The 19,886-nt window shown below is 38.8% G+C and overlaps 1 protein-coding gene across 4 annotated transcripts in view; it reads right to left on the reverse strand.

Moving 5' to 3' along the window:
• NALCN (sodium leak channel, non-selective) overlaps positions 1-19,886 on the reverse strand; it is a 312,666-nt gene that overhangs the window by 266,076 nt on the left and 26,704 nt on the right. For all 4 annotated transcript variants that reach the window (XM_021065878.1, XM_021065879.1, XM_021065881.1 and 1 more), the window contains exons 4-6: positions 8,036-8,119; positions 6,226-6,365; positions 6,006-6,134 (exon numbers count right to left, since the gene is read on the reverse strand). In XM_021065878.1, the coding sequence (XP_020921537.1) occupies positions 6,006-6,134; positions 6,226-6,365; positions 8,036-8,119 (353 nt within the window). The remainder of the gene's footprint in view (positions 1-6,005; positions 6,135-6,225; positions 6,366-8,035; positions 8,120-19,886) is intronic.

Genomic DNA, 19,886 nt, shown 5'->3' on the forward strand with positions numbered 1-19,886 from the left:
TTCAAATCCTGGCCTCTCACTCGCCACCTGGATACAGTATTTAAGCTCGTTGAGACTGTCTTTATCTGCAAAGTAGGGGAAAAAATCCCTTTCGGATTGTTCTAAAAAGTAGTTAGATGAGCAAAATATCTGAAATATAATAGGTACTCCACCATCATTGCTATTCATTTCTTTAGGAATCTCTACATGTATCATCAGAGTATTTACATTTCTTATTTCAATATTTTGTTTCTTTGTTTGTTCTGCTTCTTAGGGCCGCACCTGCAGCATATGGAAGTTTCCCAAGTGAGGGGCTGAATAAGAGCTGCAGAGCAACCTGGGATCTGTGTAGGTCTGTGACCTACACCACAGTTCACAGCAACGCCAGCACCTTAACCCACGGAGCGAGGCCAGGAGTCAAACCTGCTTCTTCACAGATACTGGTCGGGTCTGTAACCCACGGAACCATAACAGGAACTCCCTCATTTCTTATTTAAATATTTTAAAGAAAATGTTTCCAATATCCAAACTTGTTCTTATATTTCCCACTTGGCAAACATCTCAGCATGAGTTCTGCAAGTTAAATAAGGCAGTCTTTTTTCATCCTTTCAAAAGAAGTTTAAATATAAAGCGAGAAGACTTCACAGACCTTTGCATGAACTTGAGGCACTTAGACTTTAAATATTCTACAAAACCCTTTCTTGATAAAGTCCATGGAAATTAAAAATTAATATTCTAAGTTCCACTATGTTTCCATTTTTAATTCTTCTGACTTTTCCATTTAAAAAAAACTCATTATTTTTATGAACAGAATTTATAAGACAATAATTCATTTATTTTCTAAGTACCCTGAAGGGGAAACTTAAATTTTCTTTGGATCAGCAATAGAAGACTGCCTCAAATCCAACTTTAAATTGTCTCTGGTTTGTGTCTTAGTGATATTTTATAAAATACCACCAAGTCCTAAAAGCTGCCGCTGGGGCGACCACATTGTCCATACAGAGACTCTCCTGAGATCAAAAAGGAAGTTATTAGTACTTATTCTGCAACAACAGGGCCTGTCCCGGGTGTCTGTGATGTGGGGCCCCTACCTCTGGCTCTTAAAGCTAAAGGTCCAGTCGTTACAAATATTTACTCGAACTCCTGGTTGAATCTTGCTCTCTGCAGATTAAGCTTTTATATATTTAACATTGACATTTACTTATCTTAAAGTTTTTCTAATTATCTAACTCTTGGGAGAGAGATTTCATTATCTGATACTAAGCTATGAATACGTTTCTCTCCTTTCTCGGGAATGATAATAAGGTGCCGGGCAGGGGTCCTCATCTTTTTGATGTCACCCACCAGCTCCTTTTTACATGCTCCTCTTTTAGCTGCAGGGAGAGTTTTGCCATCACACTTGGCATTCTGCAACACCTGTTCCTTGCCACAGGCCATTGCTCTTCTCAGCTCTCCTTGGGACATGAACTGCTTTGCTTAGTCACATCCCATCACTTGTTCATAATTGCCTTAGGTCGCCATTCATTACCGTTATTCCCCGGGGAAGAAGCTGAAGCTTTCCGAGTCAGGCTATTGAGGACACAGCTCAGATGCCCTTCTATCTGCGTTACAAGACATCAGCTCCATTCAGAAGCACGACTGCGTGTCCTGAGTTGCTTCCTAATTTATCCCGTTTGCCGCCCAGATTAAACCTAATCAATGCCAAGGGCCAGCCATGAAACCTACGATATACAGGTTTCTGAACAGACACATCTCTGCCTGAAAGCTCTCCCGTTATTAGGCTACACTGCGTGCAAATCAATTAAGCAGAGATGGGAACAATTGTGAAAGGATAACAAGAGAAACGAGGTCACGACAACAACTGGCAATAATGAACTCTGGAAAAGTGACCGTCACACCGTCACACCGTAGCTTAATATCTGGCTCAGAGATATTTATGAGAAATTCCCAGTTGAGAAGACACAAAAGGAAGCCAAAAAGTTGGACTTTTTTTTTTTTTTTTAAATTGGGGTTGTTAGGCATTTCATTCTGACTTTGGACTCTCTTTGCGTCTCTAAAAATAAAGCAAATTAATGTCTGGGCTGGAACTAATGATAAAGAAATAGTATTGGCAGTTTTTTTGCTTTTGAGAGGGACTTTAAAACTCAGTTAACACTGAACTGAAAATTTAAAAGAAAAATGGTATAAATGATTGGTCCTTGAAAGAAGTCATCAAACTTATGAAAAGCGTTTTAATGAGTAACGTTACTCATACAACCATGTGTGTATGCATTTTCTTCTCAAATACTAAATTAAGAATCATTTAAAGAGAAAGCAAAATACATGAACGCACATAACGCGACTGGGCAGATTTTGCAAATATGAGAAAGAGAAAATACAGACATCTCCCCAGAACTGTTATGTCTCGAGTAACTGAAATTCTGCCAACATTTATGAAGTCTTTCACAGTGAACTCCATTTTTGAGGATGAAGTCATGAGCTGGAGCTAATATTCAGAATACGAGCGGTCTTTTAACATCTTTTTCAGACATTCATTTCTCAGCACCAAGCACTGCATGGAGCTGGCTGAGGGTACCTACCGGGGTGATTCAAAGGCCACTCGCTAGTTCAGATGGTACTGACGCCCGTCTTCTCTATTTGTCTTACATTTTCTTTTTTTTTTTTTTTTTTTCCTCTTTCTAGGGCCCCATGGCATATGGAGGTTCCCAGGCGAGGGGTCAGATCAGAGCTATCGCTGCCAGCCTACACCACAGCCACAGCAACACCAGATCCAAGCCGCCTCTGTGACCTATACCACAGCTCATGGCAACGCCGGATCCTTAACCCACTGAGCAAAGCCAGGAATCAAACCCACACCCCCATGGTTCCTAGTCGGATTCATTAACCACTAAGCCATGAGGGGAACTCCCCTGTCTTATATTTTCTGTGTCAAAGTCAAGTCTGTCACATGATGCCTGATCTTGTCACTGTTTCAAGTTTGAGAATTCTTGCCTTTCAACTTTTTCTTTCAGTTGAAGTCTAGTTGATTTAGAATGTTGTGTTAGTTTCTGGTGTACAACAAAGTGATTCAGTTATATATATACACATACACACACACACACACACAAACATACACACACACACATATATATTATTTTCCAATTCTTTTCCCTTATAGGTTATTGCAATTGTTTTTTGTCTTTTTAGGGCCTTACCCGTGGCATATGGAAGTTCCCAGGCTAGGGGTCGAATTGGAGTTGTAGCTGCCAGCCTACGCTACAGCCACAAAATGCCAGATCCAAGCCGTGTCCGTGACCTACACCACAGCTCACAGCAACACCAGATCTTTAACCCATTGAGAGAGGCCATGGATTGAACCTGCAACCTCATGGATGCTAGTCAGGTTCATTACCACTGAGCCACGACGGGACCTTCCCAGTTATTACAAAATATTGAGTATAGCTCCCTGTGCTCTACAGTAGGTGCTTTGTTGGGTACCTGTTTTATATATACTAGCGTGTATCTGTTAATCCCAACCTCCTAATTTACCCCTCTCCTCCCTATTCCCCTTTGGTAACCATAAGTTTGTCTGCTATGTCTGCGGATCTATTTCAGTTCTGTAAATAAGTTCACTTGCAGCAATTTCTTAGATTCCACGAATACATGATATCATCTGATAGCTGCCTTCCCCTTGGTTTTTTTAATAAAATGGTGACGTTAAACCAGACGCTGTAGGCAGTGCTGTTGGAAACCAGCTGCTTCCTCATCCAGAAGCTTTTTCTCTTTTCTTCACGTCCATGTCTATTATCTCCTGCCCACATGGTATCTTTTTCTACCTTCATATTCATTCATAGAACAATCTAGACACATTCTATAGCCCACACACACTTCAAAAAAAACCTACCTACAAGTTTTCTTCCATGCACTTCTTCCCTCACCCACACAGTCAGCTCCCTTAATCACCATTTCCTTCAACTTTCCTATACTGGGTTTGTACTAATTCGCTGCATTTCTTCAGTTTTAACACTGCTTTTCTATTTTTTTTTCTTTTCTTTTTTTTTTTTTTTTTTTTTTTTTTGTCTTTTTAGGGCCGCACGCACGGCATATGGAGGTTCCCAGGCTAGGGGTCTAATCAGAGCTGTATCCGCCAGCCTACACCAGAGCCACAGCAATGTGGGATCCGAGCCGCGTCTGCGACCTACACCACAGCCCACAGCAACACCGGATCCTTAACCCACTGAGCGAGGCCAGGGATCAAACCCAAAACTTCATGATTCCTAGTCAGATTTGTTAACCACTGAGCCACGACAGGAACGCCATGGGCTTTTCTATTTTTAAACCATTTCTCTTTTGTTGCATTTAGCAACTTGCTTTCCTTCCTCTGTTCTTTTATTATTTCCTCTTCTTTATCAATTTGTCATAATGTTATCATCATCTGTCTAAATATAATATATTATTAACCATGCCTTAAATAAACAGTTAATAATTACTCTGTGCTAGGTCACTAGGTGCTGGCCATTAAGGAAATGAATCTTTCCCATGTGTCCTCAAGGACCTCACAGCATAAGGAGGAAAAGAGGGGAAAAAAACAGCTGTGAGTGCCTGCGTGCTAGTTCTGGCAAGATGAGCTGTATTAAATACCACTTCTTCCGCTGCAAACAACTAGATCTGCTGGATAAATGATAACATTTAAAAATGACTATCCAGGCTTATAAGAAAGAAAAATACCTTCCAAGATGGCAGAATGTAAGATGACAGTAACAAGCAGAAAAAAGGAAACATATGAACTGACTAAAGGGGGGTAGAAATGGGGGCTAAGCACCCCGTAGCCAAGAGCTCGGGTTTCAGTGCCTGTTAGAGGCAGAAGACAGGGTCCCGAGCCTAGGTGAGCCTGGGAGCTGCCAATGTGACCCCCTGAGTACAGGTGTATTAAAATTTAAACACACTCCAAAGTTTGATACTGGCGAAGGGATAGTCAAATAAGTCAGTTAGGCGCAATAGAAACCACAGGTACGGACCCAAACACAGCCAGGCAATTAGTAAATGAGAAAGACAGCGTTATATTTTTTGAGTGATGGCACACGATAAATAGCCTAACCATATGAAGAAAATCAGATTTCTACTTCATGCTGACATATTTTGAACATTAAATAATATATACTTGACACACAATAAATAGCACATATTAAAATGATCAGCTTGATAAATTCTGACACATGCACAGAACCACACTCACAATAAATAACATATTAATCAATCGCAAAGGTTTCCTGGGGCCCCTTGGCAATCTCTTATTTCTACTCCAACCCTTATTCCTAGGCAACCAAGGGTTTCCTTTTATCATTACGGGTAAACTTGCGTTTTCTAGACTTTTATATAAATGGAATCACAGAATACATAATCTTTATCATCTAGCTTCATTCACTCAACATAGCTATTTTGAGATTCACTCAAGATGTGTATATCGATGTCTCATACTTATTTATTGCTAAACAGTAGTCATTATGCGCATATACCACAGTTTGCTAATCCATGTACTTGCGGATGGAAATCAGGGGTGATACCGAATTGGGCTGTTACAAATAACGTCCTTGTATGAATAGATATACGTAAGTCTTTGTATGAACCTAAGTGTTCACTTTTCTTGGTTAAACCCCTGGAATAAACAAAAGGGCTATATGGCAGGTGGCTGCCGCTCAAATTTTTAAGAAAGTGCTCAACTGTTTTTCAAAGTTGCTACACCATTTCCCATTCTCATCTTATTTAAATAAGAAATGAAAACACTCTATGTTTCCACACCAAGGAAACTTTGTAAACGCGTACCTTGAATCTCTGAATCTACCTTCCCACCAGGTTCCATTTTCAATCTGCCTCGTGTTGAATACTTGTCTTAAATATTGGCACAAAGCAACTTTGAAGAAGCAAAGAATACAGAACAGAGAGCACAATAGGCACTTTTTTAAAAATGGTGACGTTGTTCTCATGAGAACTGCAGAAATGCCCTTGTGAGTCAGCTAGATGGAGATGCTGTTAGTAGATAAACTTACCCTGGCTTTGTGTCATTTACCACGCAGTGGTAGGTAAATGTCCCAAACATCTGAACTCCTAAAATTCCATAAAGAAGTAGAAAGAAAAGGAGGAAAATGGAAACACTCCATATTTGTTCTCCTGATCGCCTAAGGGGAAAAAAAATAGGCGAAATAGGTAAGACTTGCTCCCAAAACATCATAAACATTTCCCTCTAATTTAGGTAAAAGCAGTGCTTACTTTAAGATATTTGTAATTCTGGTCCTTGGAAGTTCAAATCGGAAATAAATCCGGAATGCCCGGATCATAATTAGCGGCCGTGGGATCCGCAACATCCCCCAAGGGGACATCTGATCAACTATGTCGGCGATTTCAAACACCTGCAGATTCAGAGGAGAACAAACAGTTCAGACTCTTCCTCGGCACTGCGTGCAGCAGGGGCACGTACAGACAGCATCAGAGGTACATCCTGTATCCCCTTCCGCCGAAATTCACTTTCTCTGGAGTATGTTTTGAAGCTACAGCTATCTTCAGAGAAACAAATCCACAGACTAATACGAGTGTCATTAACTTTGTTCCTTTCCTGTATAATCTATCAAAGCATGGTTTTTATGACAAAAAACAAGTGCCAACTTAGAATACAGCATAAGAATAAGTTGTTCTTGCTAATAATGTTCTTTGGTGGGGCTTTTTGAATATCTAGACCACAAAGGAATGGAGAAAGGGTCATGATACTACGAAAATATGGAAATGAATTTTACTTATGAGCAGAGGCAAGATGAGAATGAGGAAACGTTTGTCAATCATACGAGAGTTGTTAAATGGAAAAGAACACATTTAATATGCAGGATGAAAGTAGACTGCTGGAGAGGTGAACTTTATAAAGATTAAGGTCAGTTTATCACTAAGCACCATGATGAGTTTGTTGGAGAGACTATGAATTTATTTATTTAATTAATTTATTTATTTTGTCTTTTTAGGGCCACACCTGCGGCATAGGAAGTTCCCAGGCTAGGGGTCAAATCAGAGCTGCAGCTGCCGGCTACACCACAGCCACAATAATGCCAGATCCCAACCACATCTGTGACCACAGCTCATGGCAACGCCACACCTTTAACCCACTGATCAAGGCCAAGGATCAAACCCGAGTCCTCACGGAAGCTAGTCTGGTTCATTACCACTGAGCCACATCAGGAACCCCTGACTGTACATTTATTTTATTCTGAATTTTTTTTTAAATGAAGAGTATAAAAACTTCATTTGAATTAAATGCAAAATCAAGCCTGAGTGAATGCATGGGAATGAATTCTACTGTTTTTCAATGAAATTTCTCCTTTAGGCCTTTTAAATACATGGTCCCTATTTCTCATAGTTATGTGTTTTCTATTTACAATACAGTATTTTATATTGACCAATATGTATCCCAATGTATTTCATTATTTAAGTTGCTTTTTAGTGAAAATCCAGTCATATAAAAGGCTGGAGTTTAATTTTTAAATTTAAATTTTTACTCTATAAATACAGAATTCTCATTCCATATTTTTCCCTTTATTTCAATGAATATAGTTTTAATGTCTGTGCAATAGGAAATAATTTCCCATGGTACTGATTTTTATTTCTGACTGAGAAACAAAAAAATGTGATGGACAATGATTTAAAATGTTAGGCTTTTTAAAATCAAGATACATTTTAAGAGTTCCCATTGCAGCTCAGTGGTAACGAAACCTACACGTAACCATGAAGATGCAGGTTCAATCCCTGGCCTCACTCAGTGGGTTAGGGATCCAGCGTTGTTGTGAGCTGGGGTTAGGCCGGCAGCTATAACTCTGATTTGACCTGGGAATTTCCACATGTCGCAGGTGCAGCCCTAAAAAGCAAAAAAATTTAAAAAATAAAATAAAATCAAGAAACATTTTAAAATACCATAATGATTTAGGAAATTAACAGTCACATTTAATATATCTTCTTTAACATGTCTACTTAGATTTTCAAGGCAAAATAATACCCAGTTTGGAAAATACCCCCTTGTAATTTAAAAGCGTTTAATTACCTGTAACACCAGTGAAACCCAAAGGCAAAAGACCATAAATCCATCAAAAACACACCAGCGATCTTTCACGTAGGAACTGTCCCCCTAAAAATAAATTTCACACGGCATTATCAGGTAAAATGAATAACTTCAAGAACATCTGAGGAGGGAATAATCAGATGTTAATGCAGCATAAGCTATCGACAATTCTTGTATCATCATTGAATAGACTTTCAAAAGGAATACTTAGCATTTTAGACGGTATTATGTATGAGGAAAATAATTTATGAAACACAAGTGACTGCAGAACTTTGCATATAACATTTTAAATTCGTGCAAAGGGAAAACATCACTATTTATTCTCTTAGCCACACTGATTCAACTACGTAAGGGACCAGTAAGGCCATCCCACTTAAAAGGCAGCTTATCCTAAAACCGAAACCTTCTCTTCCTATAAGAACCAAGAGCACACAGTGGTCAGTGAAGGACTTTGAATCTCTGGCAACCACCACCATTCGTAGAAAATTAGCCAGGAATTCACATCACGCTAAATAAAAGTGGAGATGGAGAAACTTGCCCTCCTTTTCAAACAAAATCATATATTGACTTTGATTTTAATTGGGGTTATAAATGTAAAAAATAAAGAAGACATACCTACTTTCACTTTTTTAACAGTAAATCTGCTGACATTAGAACGCATTAATTTATAAAATGGGACTTTTAGAAAAAATTTTTCCTCTAGAATAACAAAACTCCGTGAGGGTAAACCCCATGAGGTTAAACCTGGAAACCTTAACTAGAAAGAAAACCGTAAATTGCTTTCTCAGGGCTGTCCCATTAGGTCACTAGTTCTGTAGTAATCTGTGAAACTCAAATCTGACTTTGGTCCCGTCATTACCAGCTCTGAGTGAAGCTTCTTAGAAAATAAAAATAAGAGCAGAATGCAGATTTTTAGAAAAATGGTAAATTATGTTGCAGGACATTTGGGAAGATATAATAACTTCCAGTACCTTCTGCTACTAGTAACAAACAGGTTGTCAAGTTTCCTTGAGAAGTTTCCAGAAATAATTTGTTGCTGGCAAAACTAAAGGTATGATAACTTAATGAATGTTATCTGACTCAGCTACAAAGTATAAGCTCAACTTAATTAGCACTGGGTAAGCATGTATTGGACACAATAGGCTGTACAATGCTTAGTGAAACATACACACACACCAATCTTAGGTAGATAAACAGACATATACATCCCCAGTTAATATTACAACTAACTTATTACAAAGCTATAAACATGGGGGGAAAGGTGGGAGAATTAATTCTGTAGAGAGTTTAGGAAAAACATTGCTAATTCCAAAATAAATGCTCAAATAATTTTACCATTGGCAAGATAATCAACCAAACTTGATGTGTATTTGAGAAGACCCACAAAAGAGATATGAAAGCAAATGCTGGGAGTTCCCGTCGTGGCTCAGTGGTTAACAAATCCAACTAGGAGCCATGAGGTTGCAGGTTCGATCCCTGGCCTCGCTCAGTGGGTTAAGGATCTGGCATTGCTGTGAGCTGTGGTGGAGGTCACAGACGAGGCTTGGATCTGGCATGGCTGTGGCTGTGGGTGTAGGCTGGCGTCTACAGCTCCAATTAGACCCCTAGCCTGGGAACCTCCATATGCTATGGGCACAGCTCTAGAAAAAACAAAAACAAACAAACAAAAATACTTGAAAGCAAAAGCTGAGGCTTGGGGTTTGGTGACGAAGAGGCTAATGACCTCCTAAATAAAGTGTTATGATCATCATACGATGATTTCAACATGCTGAAGAGAGAAACTGTACCATAAGATGCTGCCGGTTATACACACACATATACACATATTAAATACAGAGCGAGTAATTTAAAGATAATACAGATGTCTTCAAAACCTCACAAAGCATCTTCCACCATAAGCATCGTATGTGCCTTGTATATTGCACAACTGAAATATAACTTATAAACTAATTATAATCTAAATAGAGACAATACAGCCAAAATAAAATGAGCCTAATTTTGATTACTATCCAAAAAAGATAATACAACACAAATATTTAAGTTGTATGTTGAAATTCCCCTTGAGTTGTTCAATATATTAAACAAATTCATTCACTCATTCATTCACTCAATGTATAGAACATTTCTATGCTCTAGGCAACATTCAAAGCACTAGAGACACAGGAGTGAATAAAACTAAAACTCTTACCTTTATGCAACTTACATTCTCAGCTAATTTTTAATGTAAAATATATAGTATATTATATGTGGATAAGTATAATACAGAAAAAAGTATGCATTTTCAAGTTAACTTTTACTAAACAAATATGTTCTTTATTTGTGTGTTGAGAAAAAGTGAGAGCAAAATATCACCTGATCTTTATTTTAAGAAGTAGGCCTAACTGTGAGTGTTTAAAAAATGTAAAGAATTCCCAAAATGAAAACTGAAAGTTTATGGGACTCAGCAAAGAACTATTTTAAAATAGGAACAATTAAAAGTAAATGTTAGGCAAGGAAAGAATAATTATAGATCACTGGGTATACAGGCACCCAATTAGGATGAGTTTATATTTTTCCCAAACAGTAGTATTATCATTTTATTTGTATTTTGTCATTTAAAAAAATGTTACATGTAGTACCATGACAATTAACCTCTTTCCGTTGCTCATCGTTTGCTTTAGTAACAAATTATATTCAGTTAGATACAGTATAATAACTCCTCATTGTATTGAGGATAATTTAAATATAAAAAGAGAGGATAAATATTGGTATTTCCCTGGGAGAGGACCAGAGTGGCCAGAAGCCCAAAGTGGAAGAGAGACATGTCACAGAAGAGCCATACATATTCTTTTGACTAATGTTCGTGTGTTACATTTTTTAAAATAGATTGTCAAAATTAAATTTTGAAAAAGGTGAAAATGCCAGCTTTAACAAAAATCACTTTGTCAGCTGGCACAAAAAGTCACATTTGACAAAACTGGGCCTCACAAATTCACCACGTAAAGCTATCAATAACAGAGCTGGCCAAACTGTTGTTTCTTATGAACTACGTAACTTTGTTTGCTAAGCAAATTGAGGTTGCAAAGCTGACTTAGACTATATTTTGAAGTACATGAAAGGATGGATTATTTTAAATCATTTCAGAAGCCCCGGTGGGGATCCTAAATAAAACAAAAGCATGCAAACACACTCTATTTCAACTGACCTCATATTATGAGCTGGCTTAGCAAAAATTTCTACTGTGTAACACAGAAAACAGTTTCTGAATTATGAAGTCATTTGAGTTGCATTATTCGGCGTGTTCTCTGCTTTAGATATTCCAGAAATTCACAGTGGCATTTGCCTGTCGCCAAGAAGCCCTCCATACACTAGATGGTACATAATGCTCAAGTAAAACTGACTTCGTTTTACTTTCCTGGTATAATATGTGAAATAATCCATTGAGCAGAAGTTTCACATATTATTTTTTGGCTCCTGTTTCCAGGAGTTAATCAATATTTATAAAAACCTTTAATAAGCTGTGTTATAGTGATTTGGGACGCAAAGGCCAGTAACACTCAGTTTTTCCCATATATTTTTAAAACCTCTTATCCTTTAGCATCCTTTATTCTTCATGCTCTTCTGTCTTCCTGAAAAACTTCCCGTGGTCTCTGCCAACTGCTTTCCTCCAGACTTTGATCCAACCACACCCTGCTCTGATCAGCGCTTTCACTGAAAACATCGTGCAATGACCAACAACTGAACTCACATATATAAATAAGGTTCATGTTGTGTAACCTACAGAACAGCCCTTTGTAATTCTCATCCAGGTGCCTAATGAATTTATACCTTAGGTGTTGTAGTTTGGGCTTCCTACTTAAATCTTCTCTAATCATATTCTCTGGTGTTGCGTTAAAAAAAAAAGGTCTGTACCCCACTGGAAATGTTTGAGTTTGTTCTGAAGATTAGCAGCACCTTGAAACATGAAACCAGACCATATTGGGTGGTATTCTCACCACCTAGCACAGGAGGTGACATACAGCAGATAGTGAGTGAAAGATCAGATAAACACACGAGCTTCTGTAGATGACAATGTAGAGAGGAATAAGAAAACGCAGATGCTTCACAAATGAATCCATTCATTGATGCATTTGCTGAAGCTACGAGCATCACTCCTTACGAGAAATGATTCTCTGTGGCAAAGAGAGAAAGATGGAGTACCTTTCAAGGTGGTACCTTAGAGTTAAAACTTTTTCTTCATGACCATGAAAGACCACAGATAAAATAACTTGTGGATATTTCCTATTTAGCGCAGTCTGAATCAACAAAGCCTACGTACCATCCAAATAGACATCAGGTCAAAGTTTATATAATTTTTGCATTCTAATGAAATCATAAATATGACTGAATTGAAACTGATGGCATATCAATCATTACCAATCTTCACTAAGGCTCTGTGTCAAATACCTTTTAATAAACAGAATAGAGAGACTCTGAAGTTTGATGCTTTGAAATGTAACTGAAGCCAAGCAGGACCCTGCTATGCCCTCTGCCTCTTGCTTGTAGAAAAGCTCCAGCCCCCTAGGTCTTCCAGGAATTCCACAGAGTAAATTTAATCAGAGATGTGAGAAGATACAGAAATAAAAGGAAACACTCTAACAAGACAAAATAACAGTGCAGCCATAAAGCAAAGTCAAGGACCTTTAGTTCCTCTTCAACAGAGAATATTCTGAGCCATATCCTTGAGTTGTTTTGTGGAGACTAAAACTTTCTCCAAGTTGAAGACATTAACTGCATGCTGGTCACCAGCACTTAGACCCCAGATCAGCTGGAACCGGATGGTGGTAGCTGGCTGGTCACATGCTCCTTAACTCTCTCTGTCACCCCGCCTTTAAAACCCCTTCCCTGAAAGCTTCAGGGATTTGGGGCTCCTTTGAGCATTTAGCCACTGGTATTCCCACTAGGCTTTGCAATAAACACTGCACTTTCCTGAGACCACAACAGGGTGTCAGTAGATTGGTTTTACTACTGGAGGGCTAGCAGTCCAAAGCTGCATTTGGTTACCTAATTTCATACTGCATTTTGTGTCTGGTATATTTACCAAGTTGCCTCTTTTTCAATTTGTATTTTCAAAGACTCTTCGCCATAGCTGGTTAAATGGTGCTATGATTCAATTTATCAGTACATCCCAAGATCCTTTTTAAAACCTACTGTATTAATGCTCAAGTTACAATATTTGCAAATAACACACTGTCTCATTTCCCTGCTTGCAAAACTAGAACCTAACACATGGAGGCCCAGGGGTCCTTGAGAAATTTTAATGCCTTCAATATGAAAGAAAGGTTTTAATCTGTTTGTTTCATCAATAAGAAAGGGAGAGCAGAGACTGCCTGAGTTAAGGGCAGAAATCAGCCTGCTGGTGCCTGAGGAGATGAGGTGTTCAAGAGCCATCTGTCAGTTTTTATAAAGGTAAATACTTGGAGGCTGCCAATCAATTATACGGTATAAGAGAGGAACTTAAACTGCCCTGCAAGTATTTAACAAGGAAAGAAACCAAACACCTTCATCTGGCGGCATTTATAGGGATACAGTTTGCAGTTATAAAATGATATGCACGGATACAGTTTCACAAGCACATGATTTATTGTCCTGGGTCCCAGGGCCCATGTGTCACTGTCTTAGCATTATTATTTATTACTGCAACAGGGCTCAGAGGATGCATGCTACTTCCACCCAGGTCTGCTGCCAGATAAAAAAGAGACAACTGCAAACTGTCTGAAAAATTCACAGGCTGCAATACATGGGACGCTTTGCACCAACGCAAACGTATATTATCCCAAAGGTTTATTTTTGCCTCCAGGTTTTTGGTGAGCTAGAAGGCTTCTCAGAGCAGGAATTAGTGGGGGAGCCAGTTAGAAACAAATTATTGGGGAATGGACATTCACTGGCAGATCTAGTCAAGCTTGAGGAACATTAGAAAAGATGTGAAACCCTTTAAACAAATATCTTCCTCTGATAAAAAGTTTTAAGGACATGTCTAGCCAGACGGACTTTCTGCTTCAATTTCTCTCTCCTGTGGGGCTGGGAGCAGGTGACCCCCCCCACCACCGTGAACTCCTCAAATACAAATCCGATAGTGATCTGAATCCCCAAAGCATCTCAGTGTCTCAGCTGACCACTGAAGGGGCCTGAGCTTGTCACAGGGATGCAGGACCCTCCGTGGTGCAGCCGGCCTGCCTGCACAGGATCCCCTCAATACCCCACCTGCTGCTTCTGAGGATGCAGGGCGCTCCAAGGCTCCAGGCTGTTCAAGCCTGGGCTTCCCAAAGCCTCGAGCGCTCTCTCTCTATGTGAAAGCCTTTAATTCCCTCCCCTCATCACCCCTGCCTGAGACCACACCTCCTCATCCATCAAGACATCACTTCACCTTCCTCTTTCTTCCACACATCTCTGACATCCCACAGCAGATTTTTTTCTCTATTTTTTGGTGCCTCCTCCCCGCTCTATACCTTTTACAGACCACAATTACAGTAGTTTCCTCAAATACTGTAGGTTTATTTTTCACTATCTGAATTCTCACCATGCAAATATTCGCATGTGTACATTTGCAAAAATATGTGCTCACTCTAACGAATCTGTAAAGGTGCCAGGGGAAACCCTGAAGCTGTCCATGAATCCTGCCAGAAGGCACAGTGTGCACTACAGGTACAGCTCTGTTGTTCTTTGGGGCTAGCTGCTGGCTTTTTTAAATTTTCCTAACAATAGAAACACATTACCTGCATCAGCACCTCCTCGTCCCCATCTTCCCTCTTGAAGATTCTCCTTTCCTGGGACCCACGACTTGAGTCTACTCATGCAGGACCACTTGGTCTTATTTCATCAATTTTAAAACACAGGCTCTGCTGCCCCACCACCGTTTACCACTTAGGATGCGTCTTGTAATCGATGCATCCATTACAGTCTTACAACTTACAATCAACGTATAATTAGCAGTATTTTTTCTTTCTAAGGATCTGTGAAGTGATTCCTCATCTGAGAATGGATGACCTCATAGATTCAAGGAAATATGGTAGATAAAAGCTTTGAGAGGTTTTGTTTCTGTTTGTTTGTTTAATGGCTGCAACCATGGCATATGGAATTCCCTGGGCCAGGTACTGAATCCAAGCCATAGCTGTAACCTTTGCCACAGCTGTTGCAACACTGGATCCTTTAACCCACTGTGTCCAGCCAGGGACTGAACCTGTGCCTCCGGAGCAACCTGAGTCAACACAGGAGGATTCTTAACCCACTGCACCACAGAGGGAACTCCGGCACTTTAACAGATTATTTCTTTGCTTATTTACATAAGAACACATGTTCCCAGTTTTGCTGGGTGCACACAAAACATCCACTACTGAATTCAACAAGTAGGAATGATGGAGCCATGGGTGTGTGCTGTTTTTTCGACAGAAATGTGCGGGTAGGCTATTACCTAGTATTAGAGAGCAATTTAGTGGTATTTGGAGAAATTGGCTGGGGTAGCTGTAATGCATTGCTAATATTCCCATTTGAGATAATGGAACATAGGTCCCTGTTTTCTGAAAACATGCTGCCTAGCATGCTGTTTGGGGGAAGAGAGTGGATGCAAAACGCAAAGTGTGCAAACTAGATCCACGGAGTGGCGGTGTGCTCTCTGATGATGGAGCAATGCTCTGCTCCCTTCCTTCGTCTAAGTTACAAGTTCACTGCAGCGGTTCAAGCAGCGTCTGCTCAGTGATTAAGGGAAACTTAACGACTGTACTTGGGTTTCAAACCATGACTCTCTCAGAGGATATTACACTTACCTCTTCAATAGCTCAACATCCCGAATGTGTTACATACACATAGTACCTATAGTTTCACATATTTGGTAAAAACCACCAGCTCAGTAAAACTAGCGGTCAATACTAGAAAGCTACAGAGTCGGTTTTTTTGTCTTGAGAAATAAAATGTCTGGGTTTGGTTTCTTGCAGATTAGGTCATATCACTTTAAGTATTACCGATACCTACACCTATCACTTTGCGTGTACCACAACACTGCCAGCCCAGGCGAGGGATCATTTTAAAGAGTTGTATATGAAGACGAATGTCATATAACATCACTTATAGGTGGATCTAAAATACAGCACAAATGAGCTCATTTACAAAACAGAAACTGACTCACAGACACGGAGGACAGACCTGTGGTCCCCAAAGGGGAAAAGAGTGGGGTGGGGGTAGGAGGGTAAATTAGGAGTTTGGGATTATATAATCCAGCAATCCTACTCCTGGAGATATATTCAAAGGAAAATATGTTAAGTTTTAAATATAAGAATGTAATCTCAGTTCCAGCTTACTCTTTGATCTGTATAAACATGCATGTTTGCAGAACTATACAGTAGAAAAATGATATTAATAGAGTGAGGATTTTTGAGGGGCCACAAATGAGAAAATTCAGTGAGATAATACATTTATTTATTTTTATTTTATTTACTTATTTATTTATTTATTTTGCTTTTTTAGGGCTGCACCTCTGGCATACGGAAATTCTCAGGCTAGGGGTTGAATCGGAGCTACAGCTGCCAGCCTACGCCACAGCCACAGCAACACGGGATCCGAGCCTCGTCTGCGACCTACACCACAGCTCATGGCAATGCCGGATCCTTAACACACTGAGCAAGGCCAGGGATCGAACCCGTATCCTCGTGGATACTAGTTGGATTCGTTTCTGCTGAGCCAGGACAGGAACTCCCTCATCATGCAAGTGTCGACGAAAGTCAGGAAATCCTGGAAGTGGCTCATTTACAGCATTTTGAAACCAATTTGGTCAAAAATCAAATTATTTCTTTTTAACGACTGCGTTCACATCTAATATTTAAACTATTAAAATTAAAATCTCTGTTCATTCAGTGCTCTGTTCACTTGGAATGAATTTATGTATAACGTCGGCCTCTGTTCTTTTTTTCATTAGGCTGTGACAATTAAAGTGACACCGGCTGTCATTTTTATGATGTAAAATCTGAGGCTTAATTCATTAAGTAACCTAAGAAACAAAACTTTTATTACAGAAAAATGGCATGCCTTTGGTCATTCAACCTGAATTCTGAAAAAAGTCAAGGAGTTCCCACTGTGGCTCAGTGGGTTAAGAACCCAACTAGTATCCATAAGGATGCGGGTTTGATTCCTAGCTTCGCTCAGTGGGTTAAGGATCCAGATCTGGCATTGCTGTGGCTGTGGTTTAGGCCAGGGGCTACAGCTCCAATTCGACTTCTAGCCTAGGAACCTCCATATGCCATGGGTTCGGCCCTAAAAAGACAAAAATAAATAAAGAAATAAGAAATTTTAAAAAGCTACAGAAATATCACCAAACTAGAAATTGAAAAGCACAGAAATGATGTCTAAATAATAGGAGACTGTGAAAGAAGACAGAAAAGTGCTCAGGAAATAATTAGAAAGAAATGAAAAAAAATCACGTTAGCAAGAAAAGTAACCTAAAAGGAGCATAAGAGTAAAGTGTGCAGTGAGGAAAATAGTACAGAAGAGAGAAAAATGAAAAAGACAGAAAACACAGCTAAAGAAAATGATAACAAACAGAGACCAAAACACAGATCCTGGTGCAACTGGAGTGTTAAAGGAATCCTGAAGAACACGACGAAACAGAATAAATGAATATCACATGGTGTACCTAGAAAAATATGCCAAGACATATTCTCCGAAAGCTGCTTTATTGACTTTAATAAAGGCAAGACCCTTTTTGTATTTAAAAGATCAAATCTCATAGAAGGAAAACACACCTCCTCAGCAGCAGCATTTTAAACCAAAAGGCAATGGAGCAGCCTTTTGATTTAAAAACCATTTTAACAAGAAATGTAAAACATCATTTAAAAAGTCATTTAAAAAGGAAATGAAAATGCGGAACAACTTCAAAAATCTAGAAATAGGCCCCCAAATAAACCAAATAAAGGGAAGACACTGATAAAGATAAAAGCAAAAGTAATGAGTTAGAATGAATGAATGAAGAAATAGGCTGCTTCTCTTTAAAAATCAACAAAATAAACATAAAATAGGTAAAACAAAACAAAACAAAATACCAGCCAACCTAACCAAAGGAAACTAATTGAAATAATTCAAAATTCAAAATTATGAGAAAATACTAATCCAACGGAGGAAATTAAAATTATTTTAAGCAATTGTCTGTTAATAAAGTAAACAAGCTAAATAATGGATAATTTCCTAAGAAAATTTACTTCATTAAACAGATCAGCCAAGTCTAAACAGACCAATTTCCCTGGTAGATAGAAAAGGGAGTTCCATCAAAAAAGCACTAGGACCAGATGGTTTCATGGGGGATTTCTTTCTTCTTCTTTCTTTCTTTTTGTCTTTCTTTCTCTCTTTCCGGGGAGGAGGTTAACGCAATAAATTTTATTACAATTGTACAATGATCATCACAACCCAATTTTACAGCATTTCCATCCCAAAGCCCCAGTCCATCCCTCTCCCTGCTCCCCGCCAACCTGTCTCCTTGGGTAACAGGGGATTTCTATCAAACATTTTAGGTTAAAAAAAAAAAAAAAGAGTTCCCAGATTATTCAAGATTACTCAGATTATTTTAGAGCATAAAAGTGCACACGCACACACACACACACTACACACACAGAAAATCTAATATCAAAACCTGACAAAGATTAGACAAAATTTAAATAAGGAAAATAATAACAAATACAATGAAAAAAAAAAAAAAGAACAAAACTATGTCATGACCCAGCTGAGCTTTTTTCTGGGAATGTAAGGACATTTCAATTACTAGGAAATCCACATTATTTCAAGAGCAAAAGAGAAAAATAATCACTCAACAAAATTTAAAAACTATTTATCATACAACTCTCCAAAGTTGGAATCAATGTTTATGCTATTAGCCTGATAAAACATTCATACTTCAAACCCGAATCCTTCAAATTAATTAATGAGGAAACACTAGAGGTGTTCTAGAAAAGCTAGGAGCTGAACAAAGATGTTCAGTAGCGCTAAACTATTTAAAATCTTGTTGGCAGTATTAGCTGACCCAATTAAATAAATGACAGCAACTAGAGACTTGAGAATTGGAAAGAAACAGGCAAATCTGTCTTTATTTGAACATAATATGATGTTATGGAATTACCAAAAGAATGAATGAAAAAACTATATAAATAATACAAGAATTTAGTAAATTTGGTTAAGTAGCAAGATTTAATATATAGAAATCAACAACCCTGAAATTCCCATTGTGGCTCAGTGGGTTAAGAACCTGACTAGTATCCATGAGAATGTGGGTTTGATCCCTGGCCTCGCTCAGTGGGTTAAGGATCCTGCTGCAAGCTGCAGTGTAGGTTGCAGAAGTAGCTCAGATCTGGCGTTGCTGTGACTGTGGTGTAATCTAGTAGCTGCAGATCTGATTCAATCCCGAGCCTGGGAACCTCCATGTGCCACAGGTGCGGCCCTAAAAAACAAACAAACAAACAAACAAAAACCCAACGACCTTCATTTAAAAGAACAACAGTAAGAATATGTACTAAAAAGACATAAGACCCTACATCAAGAGCAAAAAGATAAAATATCAAAGCATAAATATTAAAAAAAAATGCAAAATCTGCATGAGGAAAACTAGAAAAGCCTCCTTAAGATGCAAGAACAGACTTGACAGAATGGAAAGACTGCCCATGATGTGCGATAGGAAGAAGTGTGTGTGACACAAAAACCACGAGCAAAGCCACAGACAATGATGAATGGGGAAAAATAATTGCAACCTACACCACAAAGGACTATTAGTCCTAACACAGTGTGTCCAAGATATGAAAGAAAAATAATAACAACCTGAAAATTGCCTTTATATATATAGACT

The sequence above is a fragment of the Sus scrofa genome, chromosome 11 (assembly GCF_000003025.6).
Source record: "Sus scrofa isolate TJ Tabasco breed Duroc chromosome 11, Sscrofa11.1, whole genome shotgun sequence".
In the NCBI taxonomy this organism is placed as follows: Eukaryota; Metazoa; Chordata; class Mammalia; order Artiodactyla; family Suidae; genus Sus; species Sus scrofa.